The sequence below is a fragment of the Oreochromis aureus genome, linkage group 5, assembly GCF_013358895.1.
Source record: "Oreochromis aureus strain Israel breed Guangdong linkage group 5, ZZ_aureus, whole genome shotgun sequence".
Taxonomy (NCBI): Eukaryota; Metazoa; Chordata; class Actinopteri; order Cichliformes; family Cichlidae; genus Oreochromis; species Oreochromis aureus.
This window is the reverse complement of record NC_052946.1, coordinates 29,048,163-29,074,134: the sequence shown is the minus strand read 5'-3', so window position 1 is coordinate 29,074,134 and position 25,972 is coordinate 29,048,163. Positions and strand designations below refer to the sequence as shown.

The 25,972-nt window shown below is 39.2% G+C and overlaps 1 protein-coding gene across 2 annotated transcripts; it reads right to left on the bottom strand.

Moving 5' to 3' along the window:
• Window positions 1–1,167: 1,167 nt before the first annotated feature.
• Window positions 1,168–25,564, bottom strand: pxk (PX domain containing serine/threonine kinase). Of its 2 annotated transcripts, XM_031731483.2 has the most exons (19): window positions 25,297–25,564; window positions 20,811–20,861; window positions 19,497–19,544; window positions 18,062–18,248; window positions 16,556–16,633; window positions 15,702–15,775; window positions 14,846–14,920; window positions 14,462–14,566; window positions 13,607–13,708; window positions 13,336–13,497; window positions 12,995–13,112; window positions 12,801–12,879; window positions 11,569–11,617; window positions 11,398–11,475; window positions 10,250–10,336; window positions 10,033–10,096; window positions 9,743–9,802; window positions 8,228–8,256; window positions 4,482–4,616 (listed from the first exon to the last, which is right to left on the bottom strand). In XM_031731483.2, the coding sequence occupies exons 1-18, from the start codon at window positions 25,396–25,398 to the stop codon at window positions 8,240–8,242; spliced, it is 1,536 nt and encodes a 511-aa protein (XP_031587343.2). In that variant the 5' UTR covers window positions 25,399–25,564; the 3' UTR covers window positions 4,482–4,616; window positions 8,228–8,239. The 2 variants fall into 2 exon arrangements, with proteins under 2 accessions (XP_031587344.2, XP_031587343.2); XM_031731484.2 differs by lacking the exon at window positions 8,228–8,256 and having other exon boundaries at window positions 1,168–4,616.
• Window positions 25,565–25,972: the final 408 nt, after the last annotated feature.

The following is a 25,972-nucleotide window of genomic DNA, read 5'->3' as shown; positions in this document are numbered from 1 at the left end:
CATATGCTACACACATTCTAGTTGGCAATGGACAATGGCACTTTTGTAAGTCTGCAAGTTTAATTTCCAAACTTTTTCATATCCATTAAGAAATATGTTTCCAATCCTCATTCTGATCAAGCTCTAATGGTACTGTCAGTTTACCACATATCATCATAGAAAATAAGTGAAAACATGAGTTGCACTTGTAACATTTATAACACACACACACATTATGTATAATCATACATAATGTGTGTGTGTGTTATAAATGTTACAAGTGCAACTGATGTGATTATGTATGATTATGTATGACATATGTGATTATGTATTGAAGGTTAACTTTACTGGTATTTATCAAATTAGTGCTTGTTTTAAGATTCAAGACTCAAGAACCTTTTATTTGTCACGTACACATCACGTAATAGCAAATAGAAGTCATATATATGTGCATGTTTATTTGATGTTTTCTGTCCTCCAACATCAAAATCAGTCTCAGTACTAATTTCTATGCTGAGTGGAGACAGGAGACTATATCTAAGAGATGCAAAGGTGTATTGCTTTGCACAAGTCTTTTTAGCTTCAGGTATAGAAGAGGTGTGGCCACACCTGGGTCATACAAATAAAGGTAGGAGGAAGATGCTTTAAGCAACGTTAAAATAATCAAACATTAAAATAATCCAACCTTGAGTTCATTTCACCTTGAACATTGTGTCCCGCTGTGAATTAAATTAAAAGTGACCATAAATATAAAAAAATGCAATTAACACTGTTACACCTGAGACCATAGAGTCAATAGTTGTAACATAGCTCCTCGTAACAAAACAGTTGATGATGTAGCTGTGTCAGTGTCACAGAGGGATGGATGCCTCATTTTGGTCAATGCCTGTTGCCATGGCTTCTTTCTTCTTGTCTCACTCTCGCCACTTTTCATGATGCGGGCAGAGCCCAAAGATATAAAACCTACCCTTCGTCTGCCTTCACGGAACTCTTCTTTGTCAGGCAGCTGTGTCTACACCACTACTCTTTATGCTTCCACCTGTGCAACCTCATCACTTATCTTTTAGTTACCTGTAAATATCCCTCCCTGAGCAAACCTTTTAACTTTTGATAAGATGTCACATCCTGCCTTTTCCATCTTCCCCTGTTCATCACAACTATAAGAAAACGTGAAAATAAACAGGAAACTGTTTTTTCCCCAAATGTTTATTCATTTGATACAAGTATTATTTATCACAGCAGCCAAATCTATTTCACGTTTGCTGATGATGAGGGGGTCCTCTTGCAGCTGCATTAATACACTCCTCAGGAGATTAGAGAGAATTTGCTGCCTTGGATTATTTTTTATTAACAAACATCCCCGTGGACCGGGCTTCCACCCCTCTAAAGTGCTGCAGAGACACATTCTGGTTAAACGTAATGAGCATTCATGCTAGGCTGATTGCACTGAATGATGAAAGTAAATGATTTGAGCACTGAGCTGTCATCGAAGGGCTAAAAACTTGGTTTTTAAAGAGTCTTTAGGTTACAGGATTCACCTGAGCTCCAGATTCAGCCACCAGCGCTTCAGCGCACAAGTTGGGTGATGAGGAATAAATCACCACAGGTGGCCATAGTTTCTGTTGCACACAGTGGGTCCTGGCTGCCCTGTGGTGACAGCTGTAAAAGTTGCATGTAATTTAAAGTTATAATTATTCACCTGTTGTGTTTTCTGTTGCAGATTTACAAAGTTGTACTCTGATAATTTTACAGACATGTGGACTATTGTTAATTGCTAACCACTCTAAGCCACATGCTGAAGCGTTGGCATACTACCACAAACACAACGATGAGCTCATGTACAATAACAAAAAACATTCAGATTTCTTTAGGCACTATCACCCAAATGGGTATGGCACAATAACAACAAAAGTCTGGACACAAACATTAAAACAGAGGAAAAAACAAACATTAAAAAGAATCAAAATCAGAAATCAGGGTCTGAAGTTAATCCTGAAGGCGAGCTGAGCTCTCTGGGGCTGCACTTCATCCACAAAATTTCAGTGCTGAATGTTATTTGTGTTTAATGTTACACAGCACTGCATGCTTGGAAAGAAACAGTTATATGAACAAGAATAATCTTCCCAAATACACTCGGGACAATAATAAACCGGTTACAGATCATCTGAAGCCTTGGTTCAATCAAACTTCCTTACATGGTTTGTGGCATTAGGTTAACTATTCCCAGAAGTACAGAGTAATGTTGACGGCAACGCATTATCTGTAGTTTACTTGTGGATGGAAGGATTATTAGAAATGATCTGGACCCTGGTCAGTGATGTGAAGAGACTGATGGACCAAAATAAAATCAGGAAAAAAAATTGAGGATTTACTTGAGGTCAGGAGAAAAATGTGATGCGAGATTAATTTCAGACCCTGAGCACAATCGGAAGCAGAGCTGCTCGTCGCCATGCATCCAAGTTGCTCTGATGCGGGGCAGTACAGACGTGATGATCTACGATAAACCTCAACAGCAGGCGGCTGATTTTGAATTCATGCTGCACTAAAATGAGAGACTGTGAGGATACCAGGTGAGAAAATTAATGTTATTGTTCATTTCCCTTTAATCCAACTGTAGTGCAGAGCTAAGGAGAATTCTGGGAAACTGTTTTCATCAACTGTGAGTAAAAGGAGCTAGGACGCACACCATCAAAACCTTATTTCTTCAGTGCTCCACACTTGCTTCATGCACAGTGCCTAAATTTATTAGTCCACCTCTCAACATAAGGTTTATGCCACAGCTGCATAAGTAATCAGTATTGGTAATTAACAAATTTGTTCTTTTATTCATTTGTGTAGCAGAATGTGCAAGCTTTTGAATCAAAATATTTCTAATGCTAAAATATAGTTATTTTTGTTATCCATGAATTTTTAAATTTACTGTTTTACAAGAAAAAAATGAAAGCATGATATATTTTGACTAAGACGCCAAATTAGAGTCATTTACATGCATTTCTGAGCAGAAAATCTTGTGGTTGAATGTTGATTGATTTATTTCTGTCCAGAGTGCCGGCTCACATTTGGCTGTAAAATGATGAATTCAGTTTGCCTCAGAAATAATGATATAACTCTGATCTAATGTTTTTTTTTTTTAAATAACAGGTGGTCTAATAAATTTATTAAACACGGTACATCGCATCTTTTTTCTGGGGTGTTATTTCTCCCAAACTTGTCATTGCCCCCTCATGACATCATCAAATAAATGTGCACAAACAAACAGCTGGATGAAAACACAAGTAGTGTAGTTTGTAGCTTCCTATTCATTTAGCTGCTCTTCGTTATGTGCTCTGCCTCGTGCAAAATATTGCGCCCGTTTGGTCCAAAAGAAGGAAAAAAAGGAGATAAAGATGTTCAGAATCAATCTAAACTGGGATTGTTTCATGCTTATAGAGCTCGTGAGAGAGAGGGGTACAGTCTGAAGAACTGTGGAGACAACTGGGGGAAATGCAATGCAGAGAAACAGACCAATGAGCAGAGCGCCGGTTAAACCTCCACTGTTTTGTGCTGCAACAAACAGTCATTTCTGTCTGTAATTTCAATGTGATGTTTGATACTCAACCAAAAAATATCTACAGATCAATAAGATGCAAATAAACGTTTTTTTCTGCTTTCAAACTCTCAATCCAGGAAGATGACTTTTTCTTGAACACCTTGCACTGCATTGGTATTTTGTTTTAATTTAATACACGGCATGACAGCGAGTTAATTAAAGACAGAGACGACCAGTTGGTGTGTTTTGCAGCTCAGTTGTGAGGAAACTGGCTCAGCAGAGGCTGCAGGCTACATGTCAAAAAGTCAGAGATAATTTAAAAGAAGGAAAGTTTGGTCTACTCCATACTCAGGACTGGTGCAGCACTCTGACACCATCGAAGTACTGAAATGAGTCCTAAATCCACAAAATGCAACTTCACCATCGAGCAGGGGTCAGGAATCCATGGTTGCTCCACAATTTCCTCTCACACATTTTTAAGTGCTACTTTTACGAGCACAAAGAACAAAAATTAAGTCAACTGGCTGTCCGCAGATCGGCCAGAAGAAAAGCTCACCCGATTCAGTTTCCCGCTTTTTATCCGGTGTCTGCCTCTTAAGGACAAAGTAACCAGAAAAGACAAAACCTTAAGGTGCCTAAGATTGTCCAGCATGTTTCGAAGGGCAAACAGAGGTCGCCATTTTACCCCACCTGTCCTCGAGTCTCTCCAACCACAGCAATACATTAAAAGTTTAAAAGCAGGAGGGGGGAAAAAATGCAGAAACAGCAATAAAAACAAAAACTGTACTTAGATCTTTTGTTAGTGATTTTTTCACATCTTGGGGGAGGGCCTTCACCACAGTGCAGAACTGGTGTGTCGGTCATGTTGCCATATTGAGGACACGTTGTGTCTGTGGACGTGGTCAGACGATGGGTTTGCTGCGGTCGATGGTATCGGCTTTCTTCAGTTTGCCCTTACTGAAGGTCTGGATGGAGCTCAGCAAGGCGGCACGGCCTCCTCCCGCTCCATTAGAGGAGGACAGAGGAGGAGGAGGACAGGAGGATGAGTCCTGTAAGGGGGGAGGAGGTGGAGGTGGAGGAGGTGGAGGGGCAGGAGCAGTGTGGGATCCTGGGTATGAGACAGAAGCATGAAAGGAGGAAGTGTTAGAGAAAAACAAAGGTTTCAGGGAACATTCCTCAGCAGCTGATTGCACAAAGATGCTCTGGAATCTGGTTCTGATCTGAAGTAACCTGGAAAACTTTACGGATCTAAAAGAGCTTGGAACACTAAACAAGGAAAGGTCTTCGATATGATCATGTTTCACCTAATTATTTCCACATGAACACTGTCAGTTTTAATTGAGACACTTAACACTGGCAGAAAGTAAACCAGTTCCACAAAGAAACACAGTAAGACTGAAGTTTGGGTGTCCACGACTTTATACTCATTTGATAATTTATAACCATTTTTGTCATTTCTAATAAGCAAAAGAAAAAAAAAAAAAAAATCTCTCTCTCATATTTTATTTTTTTCATATTATTTATATATATACACATATACATATACATATATATATATATATATATATATATATATATATATATATATATATATATATATATATATATATATATATATATATATATATATATATATATATATATATATATATATATATATATATATATATATATATATATATATATATATATATATATATATATATATATATATATATATATATATATATATATATATATATATATATATATATATATATATATATATATATACATATATACATATATATATATATATATATATATATATATATATATATATATATATATATATATATATATATATATATATATATATATATATATATATATATATATATATTTTATTTCTAGGTGTGTGATTACAAAAGACATCACTGGGAATAATTAACCTTTGCACTGAATCTAAAATATACATACCTGTGTGTCACAAATGGAACACATGCCTCACAGCTCTAATTTATACCCGTTAATACATAATTTCTATCACATAAATGCGTTTTATGTACTTTGTTTAGATACTGTCTTGATGATATTTTATGTGTCTAAAGAAAAGAGGGACGCTGTTTCCAGAGAGACTTTATCTTTGTGAAAGCAGCATTCTCAGATATCACTATGACCAGGCTGAACTCAATCCACCATCAACTTCAATGGAACAACTCTCAGTTCCTGACACTACTCGGACATGTTTTCCTCAAATACTTGTGAGAAATAGTCTAGTGGTTCTTTAAACTAATACACATGTATGCGTTTTCATACGTCATCAGTTAGTGAGGTCTCTTTTGTCCTTTTCTCTATACAAATGGCTCCAATTAGAGCAGCACTCACGAGCCTCAGTACCAGCCTCTATCAGAATGAAATGAGTTCTAGAATGCTCAGCTTAAGTTCCAGAACCTCCAACCTCATCCACAGCAACAGAATTCCAAGCTCTCTCTGATTGGATGACTCTTCCAGCAGTGCATTCTGGGACTTTTCGGCCTCGTATTCCTTTGTTTTTGAAACATTGAACTGACGGTGAATTGAACTCAAACCCGTTACGCCTCTTGCAGCTGCGCCATTCTGCATCCCCAAGCTCCGTGAAAGCCAGGGATTACAGGCAAAGAAGCGAAATGCTGGGAAGCGTTAACATGTGGGTAAAGCGGAGGCCAATAGCCGGGACTGGAGTTTGCCAACTCCACAGTGAATAATCCGTGACATAATGAAAGGACATCCATCAGTCTGACAGATGGCAGCCGACCTGGAGAAACCGTTCTGTGCACTCAGAGTGTTTGGGGATGAGATTTTCAGTGAAATCTTTTTTCTTTCTTTCTTTTGTTTTTTTAAACATTAAAATCCAACTGTAATAATTTAGCGAGTGCAGAACCTTTTATGTGGCGACTGATTTTTCTCCAGGATAGCTGTGTGACAAAATGACTTTCATTACATTTGGCAGCCACAGTGACCTTCAGGGATTTTTCATGTAATATTCAGATGACTCTTCTGTTAACATCCACAGCTACACTCTCAGTGAGACCACATTTCACGGTTAAATCGACAAATTTCAACTGAAATTTGTGACCACATGCTGTGCACCCGATTTAAGTGTCGCATTGTTTCAGGTAAGTTTTGTTACTGTAATGAGCTGGAAGGTTTAAAGTTTAGTTTGTTTTTTTTTTTAAATTGATCACAAAATTGTACAGTTTCCATCAATTTTAATGGCACCTGTCATCACTGACAACGCCACCTCCTTCAGAATGTGTCTGACCAACTGTCAACAGGTTTGTACCATAGACAGTATTATAAAAAATAAATTAAAAAAAAACCAACAACAACAACAATAACAATAACAATAATAATAATAGTACAAAAAAAATTTAAAAATGTATAAATAAAAAATAGACCATGCTGCCACAATGGCACCCACTGTTTTAGTCTGGTTACGAAGGCTCGAGCTGATTCTCATTCATTTTGATGTTTAGAAGCCAGAGATGACAAGTAAAGGAAGATAATGGTTCTTTCTGACTATTATGATCATCACAATTTACCAAATGGACTTCATGTTTTATTCAGTATGACCTGAGACTACCAATTGAACCCGTTAACTCCTCAGGAAAGAGCCATTTTCCCCATATACATCCATAGAGCTGCCCCTTTTGGTTTTTTGGGGGGTTTTTGCAACCACACAAATCGCCCCTGCTGGCCTTCACAAGTTTAAGGGTTTTCAGCACTGACTTGACCTTTCAGACCATCTGTGGTTTGGAGAGACCTCAAGCTCCTCTGAACAGTTATTTACTTGGTTTAAATAAAACTGACAAGATGTTTTTATTGCTGGGCCTAAAGAAGGAGGTTTTGGCCAGTTATACATGCATAATAAAAACACCCATTTAATCCAAAAGTTAGTTTCTTTAAGATTGCTGTGGACGAAGAATTATCTGAATATGTAATAAAAATAAAAAAAGATACAGAAAAACCTTAAATAAAATGATAGCTTTTTGTGATCTGCAGAAGAGCTGTGTAAGGCAGGGAGGAAAACCTATGGGGGTAAAATGAAAAGACATTTCACAGCTAATGGCACAGAGAAAATTCAACTATTACCACCTCACAAAGTGTTGGAATGATGATGATGAAAAAAAAGTGACACCTCACCCTAACCAAATAACCAGCAGACAAAACAAACAAGACAGACAGACGTGCTCTAACAGACTGACCAGGCAAAGCTGACCAATCACAATCTCCAATGAAAACAGCCGGTCTAAGTCAGGAAGGAGTTTGACCGCATGCGATGTTTGGAAATCATTGCAGATTGTGAGGTTTTTTTTAAAGATGTGCATACACCCCATTAACAAGTTCTTTCATTCTTCATTTCCAGACTCAAACCTATGAGAGCAGGATTAGCCAATAAGACACGGTGATTACATAAACTCAGTTTGGTTTGAAATGATCAAACGTTGCTGATGTTTCTGAATCACAGACTTTTTGACAGCTTAAAAAAAAAGAAAGATAAAGGATTAATGGATAAAAGTCTGATTACAAATAGATCAAACAGTTTAAATCAATCTCTTTCCTTCATTAATGGCCTTCATAAATGTGACCAGGTCTTGTAACGAGGAACTTGCTGGAAAGCTGGGGTATACAACAGCTTTAAAAAAAACCCCACTGGAGACCTTCATCATCATTGACATCAGAAATCTTTTACTTTACCCAAAGACACGGTCAGAATGGAGCATGCTCTACAGTGGAGACAGCACAGGAAGGAGAGAGAGAAGGAGATGACGGTTATCTGTTCAGAGGACCAATCAGCATTTACACAGTATCACCAGGACGAGGAGAAGGGAGAGGAAAGCAGAGAGGAGACACTAACAGCAGGGAAGGAAGCTGGTGTTGACTTTGTGTCAGCAGGTTTTGCTGCTAAGTTGGTGACATTTTAGATTTTTCTTGCTGCTCTGTATGATGTACAGTTTACAGATGTATGTCTTGAACCAAGCTTAGATTAAATATATTCCAGAAAAATCTAGATGGCATAAAGCGCCAGCGCAAACTGGGCTTTGGTATTAAGTAAAAAAGAAAAGAAAAAAAAAACAAAAAACGCACAATTTGGGTGCCAAGTGTAGAAATGGAGAATACAAGAAAGGCTATGTCCATCTTCTGAATACAGTCTATGGTTTGTACCAAAATTAAAGAAACTTCCTCAAAGTGTTTGAAGGTCTTATGGTTTTCTTTTGTCTGCTTGTCCATCCCATTTTCTTTCAAACAAGGCTGAGGTATTAAAACTACAGTAAAATACTAAAACAAAAACAACTTGTTTAAATTACACTATGTCTATAAAGCTGTTTTTCAAGATGTCCATCTGCAGTAAGATTGAAGGGTAAGAAAACACTTGCAGGTCCTCTAGATGCTGCTTGAAACTGCTCCAATCCCCATAGTACAGAATACAGCTCTGGTTTTGGACAGTTCCCTTCTTCCTAGCTGAGTGGGATAAATATATTTTATAGCTTATCTTATATTAAGGATAAGCAGAAGAGAATGGATGGATGAAAAGCTTATCCACCTGGATAACTGAGTTTTGGGTGCGGCTGTGTTGACTGACAGGTGCTCTGACACAGGAAGCTATAGCAGATCAGCTTCTGCTGAGTCAATTTCAAGTCATTATAAACTAACCCTCTTCATTGTGTGTGTTGCTGGTGCTGTTTGTGTGAAACAGACCATCTCAGAAGCTTGTGGTTCAGTTTTCAGATGATGAAACTGTGGCTACATCAGTGTTTCATACAGCTGGGGATGGACCGACACACAGCATGTAGATTTTACTTCTTTTTTTTTTAAACAGTAAGAAAAATACAAAATTTTGGCAGATTTAAAGTTTAAAATATGAAATAAAACATCCAGGTTTCCCACCCTGCATTCACCTACCTAGAGACAAAACAAAGTCAATAAGATGTACTACTACTGCAGAGACAGATACCTGCCTGAAAACCACACGATGATAGAAGAGGTGAAGAGACAGAGACAGACATTTTAAGTTAATGATTAGTCTTTATAATCAAACAGGCAAATTTCAGATGAAAACTGTTATTGATGTGAGTCACAGCACAGCCCTGGCAGGTTCTCATCATGGGGGGGCGCGACACAGTCTGTCTGACAATGTCCAAAACAAAGAGACAGGCGGGAGAAAAACAGGCAGTTAAAGTGACAGCTGTAAAGACAGTCTGACAGACGTACCTGTGGTTGATGGGGGAGTGGGGGAGGAAGGGCATGTGGGCGGGGAACTAGCTCCAGAACCTGAAGACGGGACAAAGAAACCCCTTTAATCATCTTTAACTTGAGAGTGACTCTTAACTTTAACATCTCCTGGCATGTTAGAGGTTAGATGGTCTTTTTAACAGTAACAGATGAAAGCTGCATGTGCCATCACAGCCAGCCTCACATACTCTGTCCTAATTTCCTGATCTCATTAACAGATGGCGGCGGCGCTCGTGTGCCAAGAAATGCCTCTAACAGCAGCGACCTACCAGAGTTATTGTTGTTTCGGACTGAGACATCTTCTTCATTTTCATAAGCTGAATGTCTGGACTTCTGCAAACATAAAAACATAACTGTGTGTTTAATTCTGGAACGATCTGTCGGCTGTGTATATCAAATGTATTTCACTTCAGACAGAAAACTACAACCCATTTTCATCACAGAGGAAGTGTTAAATTTTAATTAGAGCTGCTGGTGCGTGCTGACCTTCCTTGCCAGGATCTTTCTCTTCTTCTTCTCCTCCTCTGAGCAGTGGTGAGACTGAGCTCTGGTCAACCTCCTGTGTTGGTGCAGCTGCAATCAGACAGTCATACAGAAAGTTATTTTCAACATCAGGAAATTTCTCATAAAAACTGGCCACCCTGTAACACTGCACTTAGACGTGCTCGTAGATTTGTGTATCCCGTATTTCTGACGGTGAATATTCTTGAACAAATTAAGCAAATAACACCACTATAAACTCGTTTTTCTGGGTCACCCGAGAGTTTTGAATCTTGACTGTATATAACAGATGGACATAGCCAACATTACATCATCCACTGGCAAAACCTTAGAAGCCTCAAGCTCAAGCCTCAAGCATTGTCATCAACTTGTATTCATTTAGACTTGAAGCTAGCAACTGAGGCTATAAACTCATTAGAAAAAAAAAAAAAATCCCCCAACCAAAACTGCTGCCCCCTGCTGGCTGTTAGAAATAGTGCAGGTTTGAGGCATTAAAGCATCTGGAAGCCGCAGCCATCTTTAATATACAGTCTACAGCCATAAACTGATTTCACCTTATTTGTTTCACACAGAAAGTCCAAAATGTTTACAGTGATTTAAGAGACAGCAGGTGTATGATTCATGTCACAACATGTCAGCCTACTAGATGAACTTTAGAACAGATTCACACTTTTTCAGGTCTCTCTTAAATCTTTCCTCCTACTCATACTGGTCATACTTTCCTGTGTGCTTTTAATGCAAGTGACGGAGGGTGGGGAAAATACAGAGTCTTTGTTCCCGTAAAAGTCTGTGTTAATCAAATCAAGGCAAGTTTCTACAAAGTTGCTGTCTTAAGCTTGAAACTTCCTCTTTTTGTGTCTACCGACAGTGTGGACAGACTTGGAAATATTCTACCTACATTATCAAGGACTACGGGAAATACAGTGATCTGTGGAGCACTGAGCCTGAGCTAAACCGCAAAAGTTACAAAAAAAAGAAAAAAGAAACCATTTGGAAACGAAATAAATGCACTGTATGCACAAGAAAACTTGTCAATAGATACTCAAATCTTTAAAACCAAGAGAGAGAACAAATAGCAATGCAGAGAAATTATTGCTCAAGTACTGTGGGAGGACAGAAGAATGTTGACCCACCAGTCTCTGCTCCTCTTGCAGCCTTTTCTCCAGGCTCTCCTTTGCTGCTTTCAGTGCTTCCTTCAGCCTGCTGGGGACCTGGAGGAGGATATTTAAGATATTCTTCATTTTTATTCTTCATCTTTGTTGTTGAACAAACTCACAGCAATAACGTCAAACTGAACCTCTCACCTTAATCTGGAGCTTTTCTGAACGTTGAAGCTGGACATCACTGAAAAGCCTGGAAAACAAAAATGGTGGCTCAGAAAAATAAACCTTACACTTCTCTTTATTCAGCTTTTATGTGACTGTCTGCCTCTCATAAACACAAGATTTGAGCAGGCAGTGGCTGAGGCTTTAGCGCTCACAGACAAAGCTGTGTACCCGATGCGGCCACATGAGGATGTCCCCCTCTCGCTGACATCATACAGAGCTAAGAGCAGGACCAGAATGTTAGTGATGCAGCACCTCACCCAGTTCACGATCTCTGACAACTCAAAGGCTATTGTAATGTGTGAAGTACAAAAACACAGTTCTGCTTCGTTGTCAGTTGGCTGTACTGCACAAACTAATGACATTAAAATCTACTGAGAAGTAAAAGAGGCTGAAACAGTCAGCCCAAATTAATCTCAACCTAATGTTGTAAGCGGGTGTAACAGGACAAACAGACAGTGGCCATTACATGAGCTCATCAGTCCTTCAGGCAGTCAAGCTAAAAACTGTCTTAAACTGAGTGTTTATAGCAGCCTGACATCTGAACCTTTGTCTCACAGGGATTATTTGAACATATGCTTACCTCATTATCTAAAAATAAATAAATAAAAAGAGCCATTAAAAGCCATTTATCACACCATCTGTATAAAAGCCTTATAAAGTGTTCTTTTCATCCTCTCCACTGTAGGTTTGTTTCACACAGAAAAAGCGTAACTGAATTAGGAGTAATTTAGCTGGAAAGTCCTCTCCCGCACATGTCACAGTGCCAAAGAGAGCAGGCTTGCATGCTTGTGAGGACCCTGAGAACTATACCAGCTGGGACTTTGGCCCCTGACAAGTTTAACAATGTCAACAAGTCAGAGACAAGAAGCCAGTTGAAGGAAGGCCCTGGTTCTCTGGGCTGATGGTGGGGAAACAATACTGTAAGACAACCTCATTTTACAGAAACTGAAACAAGGTCATCTGTCTGCAGACAAACTGCTGATTTATGTGAATCTTTAAATTTGGCAGATTTCTGCAGCTACTCCTATACATCAGGAGCTGTAGTGACACGATGGAGAGAACATGCATTTACAGTCCTTTTTTGGGTTTGTGTAGACATAACTTTAAAAAAAAAAAAAAAAAGCTCCTATGTGCATTTGGGGGATAACAAAGACTCCCCGAGGGCTTTCAAGCTGTGTGTTACTTTAAATACTAAAAGGTGAACTCACGGCGTCTGCATGAGTGCCGACACTGTTGGCATCCCGCTTTTACAGGCTTCTGTGGACAGAATAGACTGCAGCACCGACACTGAAAAATAAACCATCAAAGATCAGCAACAATAAAACTGCAATTGCTCCATTTAGACATTTCAGTCTCTACATATTAAAATACAGGATGTGCGTGTGTGTGTGTATTTACAGACCCACAGCTGTGGAGGGGGCAGGGGGGTACTGCTCAATGGGCACGCTGTCTGGCGGTCGGCCGTACGTCATCTCGTACAATAAATGTCCGAAGCAGAAGACATCAATGCTCTCTGTGGTCTGCCGTGAACACACAAACAGTTTCTGTCTCTCAAACCTTCAAACAACAGTTTGTGGATCATCTGGCACACGTAGTTTATTTAGTCTCTCAGTTCTTAATAAATCATTTCAGAGGTCACACTAATTACAGCAATGATAAAAAGAATCTGTGTGTGTAGGTTTAGGTCTTATTTTAGCCTCAACTAATCAGGCTAATGCAAACTGAGTCAGTGTGTGCACATACGTTAATTTTCCTGAACTGGGTGAAGGCAGGTCGCAGTGCAGAGGGAACTCCCAGCATGCCGTTCTCCACGTCCATCAGTCGACACACGCCGTCATCCACAAGAACGTTAGACGTGTGCAGGTGACCAAAAAATATACCAGCGTCATGGAGGAGCTTTAGTCCCTGAATATAAACACACAGATAGTCACACAGTGTATGTATATATATGTATGTGTGCATACATATGTGTGTGTTTGCGTATATGTGACTGTGTGTATATGTGTGTCTGTACCTCCAAAATCTGTCGGCCGTACAGTTTTATGTGAGGGAGCTCGAGGCCCTGACTCTTCTTTGGATTGCAGTACTTCTTCAGGTAACTCTCCCTGGGCTTCACCTGGACAAAGGAAGATTTTTGTTTGAACTACTTTTGACAAACTTGACAAACACAGCTTGATCAAGCCTATTTTAAGGAAACACATCAATGCAACGCATACAGGAATCCTTCCTCATGCAAAAAAGTCCCATTATGCAACTTGTGTATTCCAATATGATGAATGTTATTCTGTAAAAAGCACACCAGCGATGTTTTATTTTAAATTTAACAACTGATGCTGCTCAGCTATGGCTTCATATCACACAGGGAGACATTTAGGAGTGTTTAGTCTACTCTGGGTGTTTAAATCAGTTTCTCCCTGTCGTTCCTACGTCTGACTTCCTGCCTCCCTCACTTGTTTCGTGTAGCTTGACACAGCTTCTGCAAAAAGTAGACCCAACGCTACTTTAAGCACAACTGACAGGAGTTGTCTTGAGTAGGGTGGAAGCAAGTCAGGTGTTATTCCGGGCACAATTTTAATGCAGGCAGAATCTGACAAAACTGCATTTTTTGACTTTGGTAGAGGGATTATGGTTAATAATTGTTAATATTTAACAACTGCTAGCAGTGCCATGTCTTTTGTTGGTTTTACACATTGTAGTTTGACTTACTGGGAAAATATGAATAGTGCAAAAAACTATAAACTACGTGTATATAGAGTATGACTCATGAAATCAGGCTGAAATTTCAGGGCGCCTCTCTTTGGTTCAGATGCTGTTTGACTATCTGAAAGTTTGACTGAAGCACTGAAACACGAGCACACAGACTGTTTACCTTACAGATGTGGTCTCTCAGAGAGCCCTTCTCACTGAACGGCCGGATGAGCAGTGCTGAAGACTCGCTGGTGCTGGAGAACAACAGTGGACAGAGATATGGGATCTGTCGAGGAAGAGGAGTTTAATCACTTACAGGCCATAACCGGAAACATATGCAACTCTGATCAGGTGTTTGTCTGTTATACCATTTGTAGTGAAGTCAACTTTGCCATTTATGTGCAAAGCTGGTTAGCTTTAGCTGGATTGTCAGTTGACAATTCATCAGAATGAACAGTTTCTAAATTGATCTAACAAATTAAGGTACATGATCACGTCACTAGCTAGCTCTGATGTCACAGATTGCTTTGTCTAATTCTTGGACAAATATGTGGTGCGTACGTACAGACAGGCTGGTCAACAGCTTTATGGCTGACTGGAGGTCTTTGTCTGACAGGAACTTATCAGGACCCAGGTCCACCTACACACAGACACACACACACAAAAACATGTGTTACCCCTCCCTGCTGGGTGATACCATAACATCACCTAATTTTATTGAATCATTTGATCTCTTCTGAGCTTTGGGAGAATGAAATACCACTTAATAGTCACATTTTTATCAAAAAAAGTAATAAAGATGTCAAAGAGCAAAGTTTTTCTTGTTTCCACATATTTTAGTTAAACTCTTGAAGACTGTTTCTGTGTACCGTCCTCTGAACTCAGCCATATAAAACAAAATATTTTGGTGATTACAGCATGTGCTATCTAATGTAGATTATTTGAATAATGCATTTCTGACATTCTTGCCATCAGTTTGGAGGCTGAGACACTGAAATATGAAGGATTTAACTCATGAGTCATAAATCAGTTTCCAGAGGTCAAGAGCTGTAAAGTCACCTTAGCAGACTTACAAACACAGAGAGATGTGGCAATCTTCATCTCTCCAAAAGCTTTTAAAATGTAATTTATGGTAAAGTCAGCAAACTTTTAAACCAGTTTTCATATGATTTGATTGGCGATTCTATACATGCAGCTTTACATGCAGTTAACCAATAAAATAAATATTTATGGTAAGTGCTTCCACAATATAACTCATCAAACAAGAGCCTGCAAGAGCTCCAAAGCCTTTCAAGTTGTCTGCAGTGAAGAGGTGAAGAGGCTTTTGGCAAAAGATGATATTTAGCCACGATTTATATTTAATTAATATTTTTTAAGTCATCATTTTTCAATGTCACAGGAATTCTTTCTGTTTTACTCACCCAGCTCAGCAGGTACCTCTCTTTGGTCTGCTCTTTGCTTTTGACTAAAAAATATTTCTTTCTGATCCTCCAGCCTGAAAAAAAAAAAACCACAAACAGAAAACAGTGCCTCACTTTAACTGTAACTCAGCCAATAAGAGTCAAACATTTAGTCTAAAATACTGCAGCACCATCACAGGCTTCCTCTCACAAATAAAACGCTGAATTCATATCCAGCTTTACTTTCTCATGGGCTGCACAGATTTTGTTGCTTCAGTCATAACTGACTGGTTTGGCCAGTCACCGTTAGCAGAACAATGCTTTTAGCTTCTGTGCCACCCCCTAAAATTCCTCCAGCTTCTTAGCAGTTAGCATTTTCTCATAATTACATTTGCAGCTGTAAAGGCTAAAGCGATCAAGTTAAGTCGATTTAAAAACAGCGAGGGTGGACCGTAGTGCTGTACAATCAAAATGAATAGAACAGAGGTGAAAATACAGAAAAACAAAACAAGAAAAAAACAAAATACAAAAGAAACATGTCAATCCCCAATTACACTGAGCTTACTCCCCATTTATCAAAAAATAAATTAAATGAATGACTTCAATTTATTCAAATAATGGCTGACACGAACCCATAATCACTGCATTTTAATCTAAAAGAAAAAGTGTAGCAGGATGAACATAAAGTGATGATAACAGATGTCAGCAGCTGGATGGAAGGTCTGAACAAACACCACCAACCCCTCCATGATCATCTTAATTAGAAAGGAAAACAAAGCTTAACTAAACACTGCAGTCACAGCACTCTATTCACTAATGCTTTATAACTAAATCAGTCAGATTTCTTTTTAATGTGTCATGTGACTGAAACTTACCCATGTCTCTAAGAGGCTCCAGGACCTCCCACTTTGGGTCTGACCTGAAGAACATGGAGACCTGCTGCAGGGCAATTTCTGAGAGGAAGAGAGCCACACAGTACACTTTAATGAAACTAAAGACTCATTAAATTACATGCTCTCGGAGTATGGGCTCACGGCAGCTGCAAGTATGAGTTCTCAGACTACAGCCGTTGTGGGAAATATACCAAAACAAACAAGTCTTCATATGAGGAGTCAGAAAATAAACTGGGAAGAGACCCGTGACAAATTTGCTTCCTTTTACTTCTGAACTTGTATATAATTTTGATGTCAACTACAGCTGTGTAAAGTTCTGTATCTTGCAGGATTGCAATCTAGATGTGCCATTCAGTTTTTAGTTCCTGGTGCAGTGTTTCCAGAATCTCATACTGTAGTGATCACACACACTCACACACCAGCCACATCGACACAGCTGCCCAAATACTGTACGTGACAGTTGTTCCTAACAGTCCGTTTCATGTCGTCTGCCTCCCGGTAAATCAGAAAGTGGGAATGATGAGCAGGTGACACGACAGCTCTCACAGCTCTCTAAGACAAATCTGATATGAACCCTGCTCACTGGAGCTCAAAGCTTTGAAGGTGTTTAATCATTTTTATTCATTTTTCACGTGCATGATCCCCAAGCTGATACAGACGCGTTAAATGTGTGTTACATCATCTTGGATTTATCGTTTTTGTGTTTCTGGCTTTTCTGGTGGTAGCTGGGTGGGAGAATTTTAGAGAATTTGATGATTTCTGAATCTTCAAAAGAAATCAGTAATGACAGAAAATTGCTTCATATGCAATAAATAACCAATCGTTATGAATCATGAACGGCTGTATTGTAAAGTAACGGATGTTGCTCCAGTCACTGCATGTCGCTGATCTTATCACATTAACCGCATGATGAAGTTAAAAAAAACAAAAACAAAAAACCCAAACCCAGCAACATGTCTCATGTTTCATCTCTTTTGAATCACTCTGTCGCATCAAAGTCAGAATGTGTTAAAAACTACAATAATGTATCTGTCACAAGGCTCTTTCATGCATCTCCAAACCAAACCGACATGATTGCATATTTAAGTCCCATCAGTCACATTTTAGAAACCAACCTTACTTTTGTAGTTCATACCTGCATATAAAAAACAAAATAATAAAATATTCATTTTTTATACACTGTCGTATTTTCTGTTGCTTAACCCTGGTACCTAATGGAACCATTTATGCAGCTAAACACCATCAAACAGGTGAGATAAAGGCTGTGTAGCATGTGTTTGTTGTTGGTGGCCAAAGAGCTTTTGCGAGCTGTTTTCTGTCTACAGCTAAACACGAATCATCTTCTGGCATCAAATCAGCTGAAACGGTTTCATGTTTTATTTGAGAGGAGGGGGCTACCAGGATCATTTAGAAATGTGTCCCAAACATCCACTGAATCGCCAAGCTTACGGACGTGTGTAAAATCCAGTAAACTGAGAGCAAGCAAACCTGTGTAATTGGCAGAGTAGTTGTTGGGGTCCAGAAACTTCTTGACTGGGAGGGAGCTGCAAAGCAGAGGATGCTGGGTAATTGTGTCCAGATAAGTTTGCAGTCCTCTCTGCCTTTCTGCGATGAACTCCCGGTCCATGTTTCCAATGAGCTTCTTAGGAGGGAGAGGGAGAGTGATGCCGCACACCTGAAGAGGAGGACAGAGAAAAGGGTTCATATTTTTATCAACAGGCTTAAACAGATGTTTTTCTGTATATTGTAACACTACATGAATGAAAAATCACAGTGACTCTGTTTTCCACAGTTCTTCTGCATGCTGACGGAAGACTGGGGGCTGATGGGATGTCAGGGTCAGAGTGAGACCAATGGAGAGGAAATGAGCATGCAGAGCCTCAGCAGAAAAACGTTTAACTTCCTGTTATCCAGGAATGATATGTCTTTACTCTGAGACAAGTAACAACCATATCTTCAGCAGTCAGATACAACTCAGCTCCACTGACTGTTACATTCAGAAAGACATGATAACTGACTGAAGTGTTTAGTGTTATTATTAGATAGAAATGATCTTTTCCTCAGTCTATGTTTCTGTCAGGCAGAAAAGCTTTGAAAGGCAAACTTCCTCCATGTGCCAATATTTGCTGCTCATGTTCTTAAATGTATTGCATCACTGTATATTGCAACATAGAAATATGCAGAGCCGAAAAAGAAACCACAACATAATCTGATCAGCAGAAGCTTTGCAGACTGAGCACACTGAGGTTTCCCGAATTTAAGCATCGTTCTACTTTCTCTGAAAATGGAGGAACACTAGATTACAGAAACATTTAATGTAAATTTTACATACATAAAACCTACTTACTGTATGTGTTTGCACTTCCACTATTCTCCACTGCTTTTATTTCCTCTCTGTGTGTAGTTGTACACTGCAGACCTGTAGCATTTTGTCTCTGTATGCTTTCTAAAATTAAGACTACAGCTGCGCATTAATAACAATGAATCAGTGCAGAGATGACTGCCGGCCTCTTATACCACCAGCCGAGGCTTCTGTCAAATGTAAACAGCAGAGTTTTGAACCGGACGTAACCAACCGTCTCTGAGCTTTCACACACAGGAAGAAGATTGGGCAACACTGTTTTAGTGGCTGTATGAGTGGCTAAAGACACTTTTAGTCTGTGGGCCGCTGCCGTTTTTAAAAAAGTCATAGCAAAACAGTAACAAGTCTCTCACATATTACTGCTGCTCATTTCCACAGCTGACCACTGTGAGCTAATGTGATGTCTCCAAGTGTGTCGTTTCCACAACGTTCATGCGAGCAGCATAACAAATTCAATGTTTAATCTGCTCAAACGTCAATGAAACAATCTACATACTGAGTCAGTCTCTGAAACACAGTGATACTTCATTCGCTGTCATGCAGTTCATGACTGGAACTTACCATCAGGCTGTTGTTAAGAACGTCAAAGTCACTGTAACGTCGAATCACCTGCAACAAACACACACACACCTGTCAGGACTGCAGCGTTACAGGTCATTAAGAAAACGCTGACTTTGGAAGGCAAAATGTGAGGGAAGCATATGTATCCTGCCTTCTTTAAAGTTCCTCCAAGTTGCACAGCTTAACACTAAAAACATTTTGGTTGGATATTTCCAGCAAGCTGTGAGTTAAAATCATAAAAAGAAAAGTGAATTAATGATAAACAGATGATGTTTTTAGAACTCCCTTATTAACAGGAAGAGAGCTTCAGCAGATCCAGTTGGGCAGGAAAGAGAAGACAGAAGAGTAGCACAGAGAGAACCAAATCAGGAGTATAAAGAGGTGTTCGGTGCATCACATGAAGTTCCCCCAGCAGTCTGAGCCTATAGCACTATAGCAGCGTACCTAAGGGATGCTCCAAGGTCACCTGATCCAGCCCTAACTATCAGCTTTTTCAGAAGGAAAGTAAGAAAGAATCAAAACTAGGAGCGGGTTCCAAAGAAAAGGGGCCTTACTTGGCTCTGCCTCCCATTCTACTTTTCACACCAGAGGTCTGAGAGCAAATGCTCTCCTGGGATAATGAGGTACTCTGAGGTCTTTAAGATATTATAGGATCTGATTAGTCAACACTTCGTATGTGAGAAGGATTTTAAATTCATATCTAGATTTAACAGGGAGCCAATGAAGAGAAGCAAGTGTGGGAGAAATATGCTCTCTCTTTATAGTCTCTGGATCAGCTGGAGGCTTTTCAGGAAGATTTTAAAGGAACATGATAATAAAAAAATTACTGCAATTCAGCCTAGCATTAACAAACGTATGCAAAATTAGGTTTTCTTTGTCACTCTGAGACAGGATGTTTTTCATTTTTTTCAATTTTGCACACATGACACAGCAGTCCTACAAGTTTGTTTAACGCATGGGTTAAAGTAAATATCCGGCCCAAGATGACTTGAGGTTCCTCACAGCATTACTGTGCTGGTATTTTATGTTTGTCAAGAGACAGCACACAGCCAGGGGAGTATAGCAACAATTACTTCTCTTCTAAATCACATTTATTTTACTTCAATTTTCTGCTAAAGACTAAAACAGATGCATCAGCAAACAGAGAAAAAAAAAAAGTGTACAGAAACAAATAAAAACCAGGATGAAATAGCAAACACAATCTAAACGTTTGTGAGGGCAGCTGTAGTACAGTATGTGACTTCCAGCCTAATGTGGATGTTGAGCCATTGATTCTCCAGGTGACCAATTTGAGGTTGTTATTAGAAGATTTACCTGCCAGCTGTTGTCTAAAGACACGCCCCTCTGGACTCGGATGATGTACTCCTGAGAGACAGAGGAAAAAATAGAACATAGAACCATTGTTTTATTATATAGTGTAATTGTGTAATTTAAAACAAAATGCAGAGCTGATAATAAGGTTTCACTTGGATTAAATTTAACCTTTTAGTGTTACTAAAAGGAAGAAAGCAAGCAAGAAAGAAGGATGCAAGGAATTCAAAATTAATGAATAGATTATAGATGGAGGAAGAAAGGAATAAAAGATGGAAAAGGGGAAGGAAGAGGAAGGAAGGAAGGAAGGAAGGAAGGAAGGAAGGAAGGAAGGAAGGAAGGAAAAGAAAGAAGCAAGGCAGGGAGGTGGATGGATGGAAAACAAATAAGAATTGAAAGAAAGGAGGATAGATGGAAGAGAGGAAGGCTGGATGGATGGATGGATGTGCATGGAAAGAGGAAGGAAGGAAGGAAGGAAGGAAGGAAGGGGATTGGTTAGGATAGTATGGATGGCCAGCTGAAGAGTGAATGTGAAAAACAAAAGTTTCCACCAAAGCCAAATTGGGAGCAAAATAATGATTTTAATGAGGTTTTGTGTTTTAATGATCAAAACTGTTACTAAAATCCACTCATTTGAACCAATGTAGTAAATGTAAATGTAATAAAAACTAATAAAAATACTTAAAGAAATCAAACTTGAACAACAAATTGAACAACAAATTGAACAACAAAACAAAACTCTTGCAGCGAGGCCAGCTGCGCAGGAAAGGCACCGTTAAAGGGGTTCACACATGTTGGGTGAATCCGCTTTCTGTTTCATTTCCACATAAATGATCCAGATCAGAGGATCTGTCTGCTCATGCCATCCTTGTCACAGATCATTGCAATGAAGCTGCTGAGCAAAATATTTTCTCGACCGTCAGAAACGACGGACACGAGTATGAAAACAGGACCGAGCGTGTAAACCCTGCATTTTCCCCTCTTTAATCCTCTCAGTCCACTTACCGTCTATTTCAAGCTTTCAGAGCTTCAGATTTCTGCTGTAATCGTGCAATCAATCATGTGAGCAGAGCAGCTTCACAAACAGCTAAAGGCCTGAAATCACTGCTGTCCAGCTGATGTTTGTTAATAAAATCTCTCATTTTGGAGCTTCATGCCACTAAAATCAGCTCCTCTTTCAACTTTTGAACTGCTGTCTTTTTACCTTTTCTTAAAACCTTTTGTTTCATAAAGTAAAGGCACTAACATGAGGTCCACTGAGGTGGCCAGACCGATGACTTTTATACACAACTGCTGCAAAACCAAATGTGTTTTCTTAGTCGATGTCTTTATAAAATGTTTTATATTCAGTGACGCTTCCAAATGTGTGTATCTTAGAAACCAGTCAGGATAAATGTGAACTTCCTGTTCTTGCCTAGCAAATATTGTGTTTATACTAGTTTTCTGAGACATTAAATGGATACGTTTCAAAAGGCAGTTGCCCAGATTGGATAACAAAACAAGGTGATGTTGAATTATATCACAAATCTTCATCCAAAGCGAAAATAAAACAGGCCAAGTTTTCAGACTGCTGTTGAAGAACAAACAAACACGTGCCAGTTTACATTCGCATTAGCAGAAGTAGGATGATGAAAGGAGGAAATACCCTAAAAGAAAACTGACATTTCTCATTATTTAACAGCTGCACTGAATTATACTTTGTGCACTGAACCATTGCATCGACCTCGAGTTGATTTATTCGGGCTATGTTTGCAGATGACACTGATCTGTAGTGAGAGGAGGGAGCAGGTGAAAGATAGTCTGGAGAGGTGGAGGTATGCATTAAAGAGAAGAGGAATGAAAGCCAGCAGAAGGTGGATGAGTTCACTATCATCCAGACAAGAGGTGAAGCAGAGAATGCAAACAGGGTGGAGTTGGTGGAGATAAGTGTCAAGGGTAATTTGTGACCAAGAGACAGCAGCAAGAGAGAAAGGGAAAATTTACAAGATCTGCTATGATGTGTGGTTTGGAGATGGAGCCACAGAGAAAAAGAGAGGAAGTAGAGCTTTCGGAAGCAGAGTTTAAGATGCTCAGATTTTCAATGAGAGGGACAGAGGAACAAGGATGGACATGACTAGAAAAAAGGACAGAAATAGGTACTGCCAGAGGGGCAGCCCAGGTTGAAGTAAAAGAAGAGTACAGAGAATATTCGTGGATGCAGTGAAAGAGGACATCCAGAGGGATGACAGAGGAGGACTGCAGGGATGGAGGCAGATGATCCGCTAAAGTGAGCAAGGGAAAAATATAATGTGTAAACCTAAGATTGTTTAAAGTGTATTTAATCAGTACTTATATTTAAATAAGCAGTACTTTTTCACTTTGGCACACTGTTAAGTTCAAGTGACTTACCCTTTGCATTTAGGCACGCTCAAAACAGATGATGGTATAACTTGCCCCACTTTAGCTACACCACTCAATGCTTTACTTTCCTTTTTTAAATAAAGCCAATTTCTCGGTTTTTCATCCATATATGCAAGTGAAAATTACCAGGACTGTGAAAAAAATATTTGAGCATTTTCTTTAAGTAGGGTTTAAGTTATTAAATGCATTTTTATTAATCTAATGGGCAAAAATAACAATAAAATGAATACACTCCTTTTAAGGGAGTTAACACAACACTGCGCCTGTTGTATTCGCAGACCAATAATGCCTAATCACCCCAGATTTTTATCCAGAAAAAAAGCTGTTATGAAATTTTACAGAAAGTCTTTAAATTCCCCGAACCTTCTATTTAAGGTTGTTACCACATCAGAATTTCACCTGCACATTACCTGCCAGAAGAGCTCTCCAAAATGAAATTATTCACATATCCACAGAAGAGTGAAAACTTTGTTTATGAGGTGATTTGTCTGAGAGTAAGTCTATAACCACAGATGTAAAAAAACAACAGTTACACTGACTGGATTGTGTCAGGTGCTGTAACACCTGCCAAATGAGACCATAAAGCTCCATAGTGCACACTGAGACTTTATGATGTGCATCATAAACATGATTTAAATAATTAAATTAAAACATTAATTAAAACAGAACCCTGCATCTAATGACTTCTTCCCATTGCATGCACTCCTATAATGCAGTGTTGGAAACATCACTGTAAACGAAACCCCGTGAGAGACTCGAGCCCATCAGTGTTTGTTTCTGTGTAGTCAGCTGTTTGTAATTGGTGATAGAGCAGAATGACTAGCAGTACTTTACTGCCTGAGCACAGTGCAGTAACCAGAGGCCTGTCCTCTCAGAGCTGAATTAATTCTGGAGCTGCTTACATGTTGGGAAACTCTGGAAAGGTCTTGTGACAGTTCTGGCATCACACAAACAGCAAAACATAGCTTTAAATGCACAGAGAGCTGCTTATTTTTGTTTATTCTCACTGTGGGCTGAAGAATGAGGGAACACAATAACCCCGTGGATTAACAGATATAAATAAATACGTGAAAACAGGACGTTAATGATTAATACTCACATCCAGCTGTATTAGTGCCTTCAGTGGAAGACATCATTCTGTTTTAGTGCTGACATTAGCGTGCTAAGCTAACTGGCTAGCTCAGCTGATCGCAGCCGGACTGTCAACAACAAACAGGCTGCCATGCACCCATTATCGGACAACCGCCACAGTTCAACGACACCAAGTTTACTTTATTCACCAACGCTTCTCATTGTAAGGCTGCACATTTTGATATAACGTAACATGGGGCATTGCTTTTTGCCTTTAAATCTTTGGCCTCTAACGCCATCAGACACCGCCCCAAACTCCAATGAAAAATCCGATAATTTTACAGTTTCTGTGGATTTCAGCAGTTGCTTAATAATAATCACACATTTTATCAGTTTACATATACACAGACCCACGCTCACTTTGATCTGCTCTAGTTAACTTGTCAAAAATCACATTTTTGTTTTTCAGCACTAAAAAAATATGGAGCTGAAGAAAATAATAACTACAGAATCTAGCTGAGTTGTTTTCTCGGAGTGACTGCATGCCGAATATTAAATTAGCCCATTAAGAACAAAAAAAACAAAAACAAACCATCAGCCAAAGAGTGCTGCTGTTTCAACAATAATCTAAAAACGCAAAATATTTTAAAGGACTTTGGTATATAACTGAAAAACGGGGACCCGCATAATAATTAAAGCGATCCTCGTGGGGCAACCAGTGTCAGTGCTCCACTGTAATCAGCAAAAAGGCTTACCAAAAATCAGTGACAGCAACAGTCTGGGAAACTAAACTAAAAAGAAACTAGTCTTGTCCAGCGTGTCCGATAATTGAACTAGCCACGCAGCCATCGACTTAAAAACGCCTCCTTGTAAGAAAAAAAAAATCCCGAAAACTAATATTTTTAGCCACAGCAGCACCGAGGAGTGAGTCATACTGAGGAAACATTAACGACGATTTTACTGTTGAAGCCGCCGGCTGTCAGCGGTGAACCGGCGGGGGCTTTCGGTTAACACTTACCGTGTGGGACTGCAGGCTTTGGCTGGCTTCGATCATCGCCGTCAGGGGCACTGTATCGTCCAGTAGCAGGCTGCCGGGGGCCGGCTTCTCCAGGAAAGACATCCTGGAGGGTTAGCGGTGGAAGTCCTATCTGATGTCAGTCTGTCACCGCGGGGAAGACGAACTGCGGAAACCCGAGGGAAGACAACCAGCGAGTTGATAGCCTAGCTTGGATATGCCGTAACCAGGAAGCGCAGCTCGGAGCAAACGTCAAGTAGAATCCCCGTTTTAATTGGATAGCGAGAAACCAAGTAGAGAAGCTTTGTCGCCATCTGCTGGTTTGGAGGAGAATGGTTTCTCAAATTATTTCCAAATGATAGTTATTATTTTGTGTACTTAGAATTTCTAACTAACAAAATTTTGGTCAAAATTTATCTAAACAATTATGTTTGTTTTTTCTTTCATTTCTTCTTCAAGCACTTTTATTTGTTATTAGTCATATACACATTCATTCAACCAAATTTTTAAAACTTGCCTTTAAATTGGTTAGTCTAAAATGTCAAAAAATAAACAATGAATATCAGGTTGAAGGATAGAGATAAATCAGATAAATAAAGTAATGGAAATAAAATAAAAATCTACATTGTGTGCCATCTGTGTGAAATAAACAATATTTAAACAAAACCATAAATGAAAG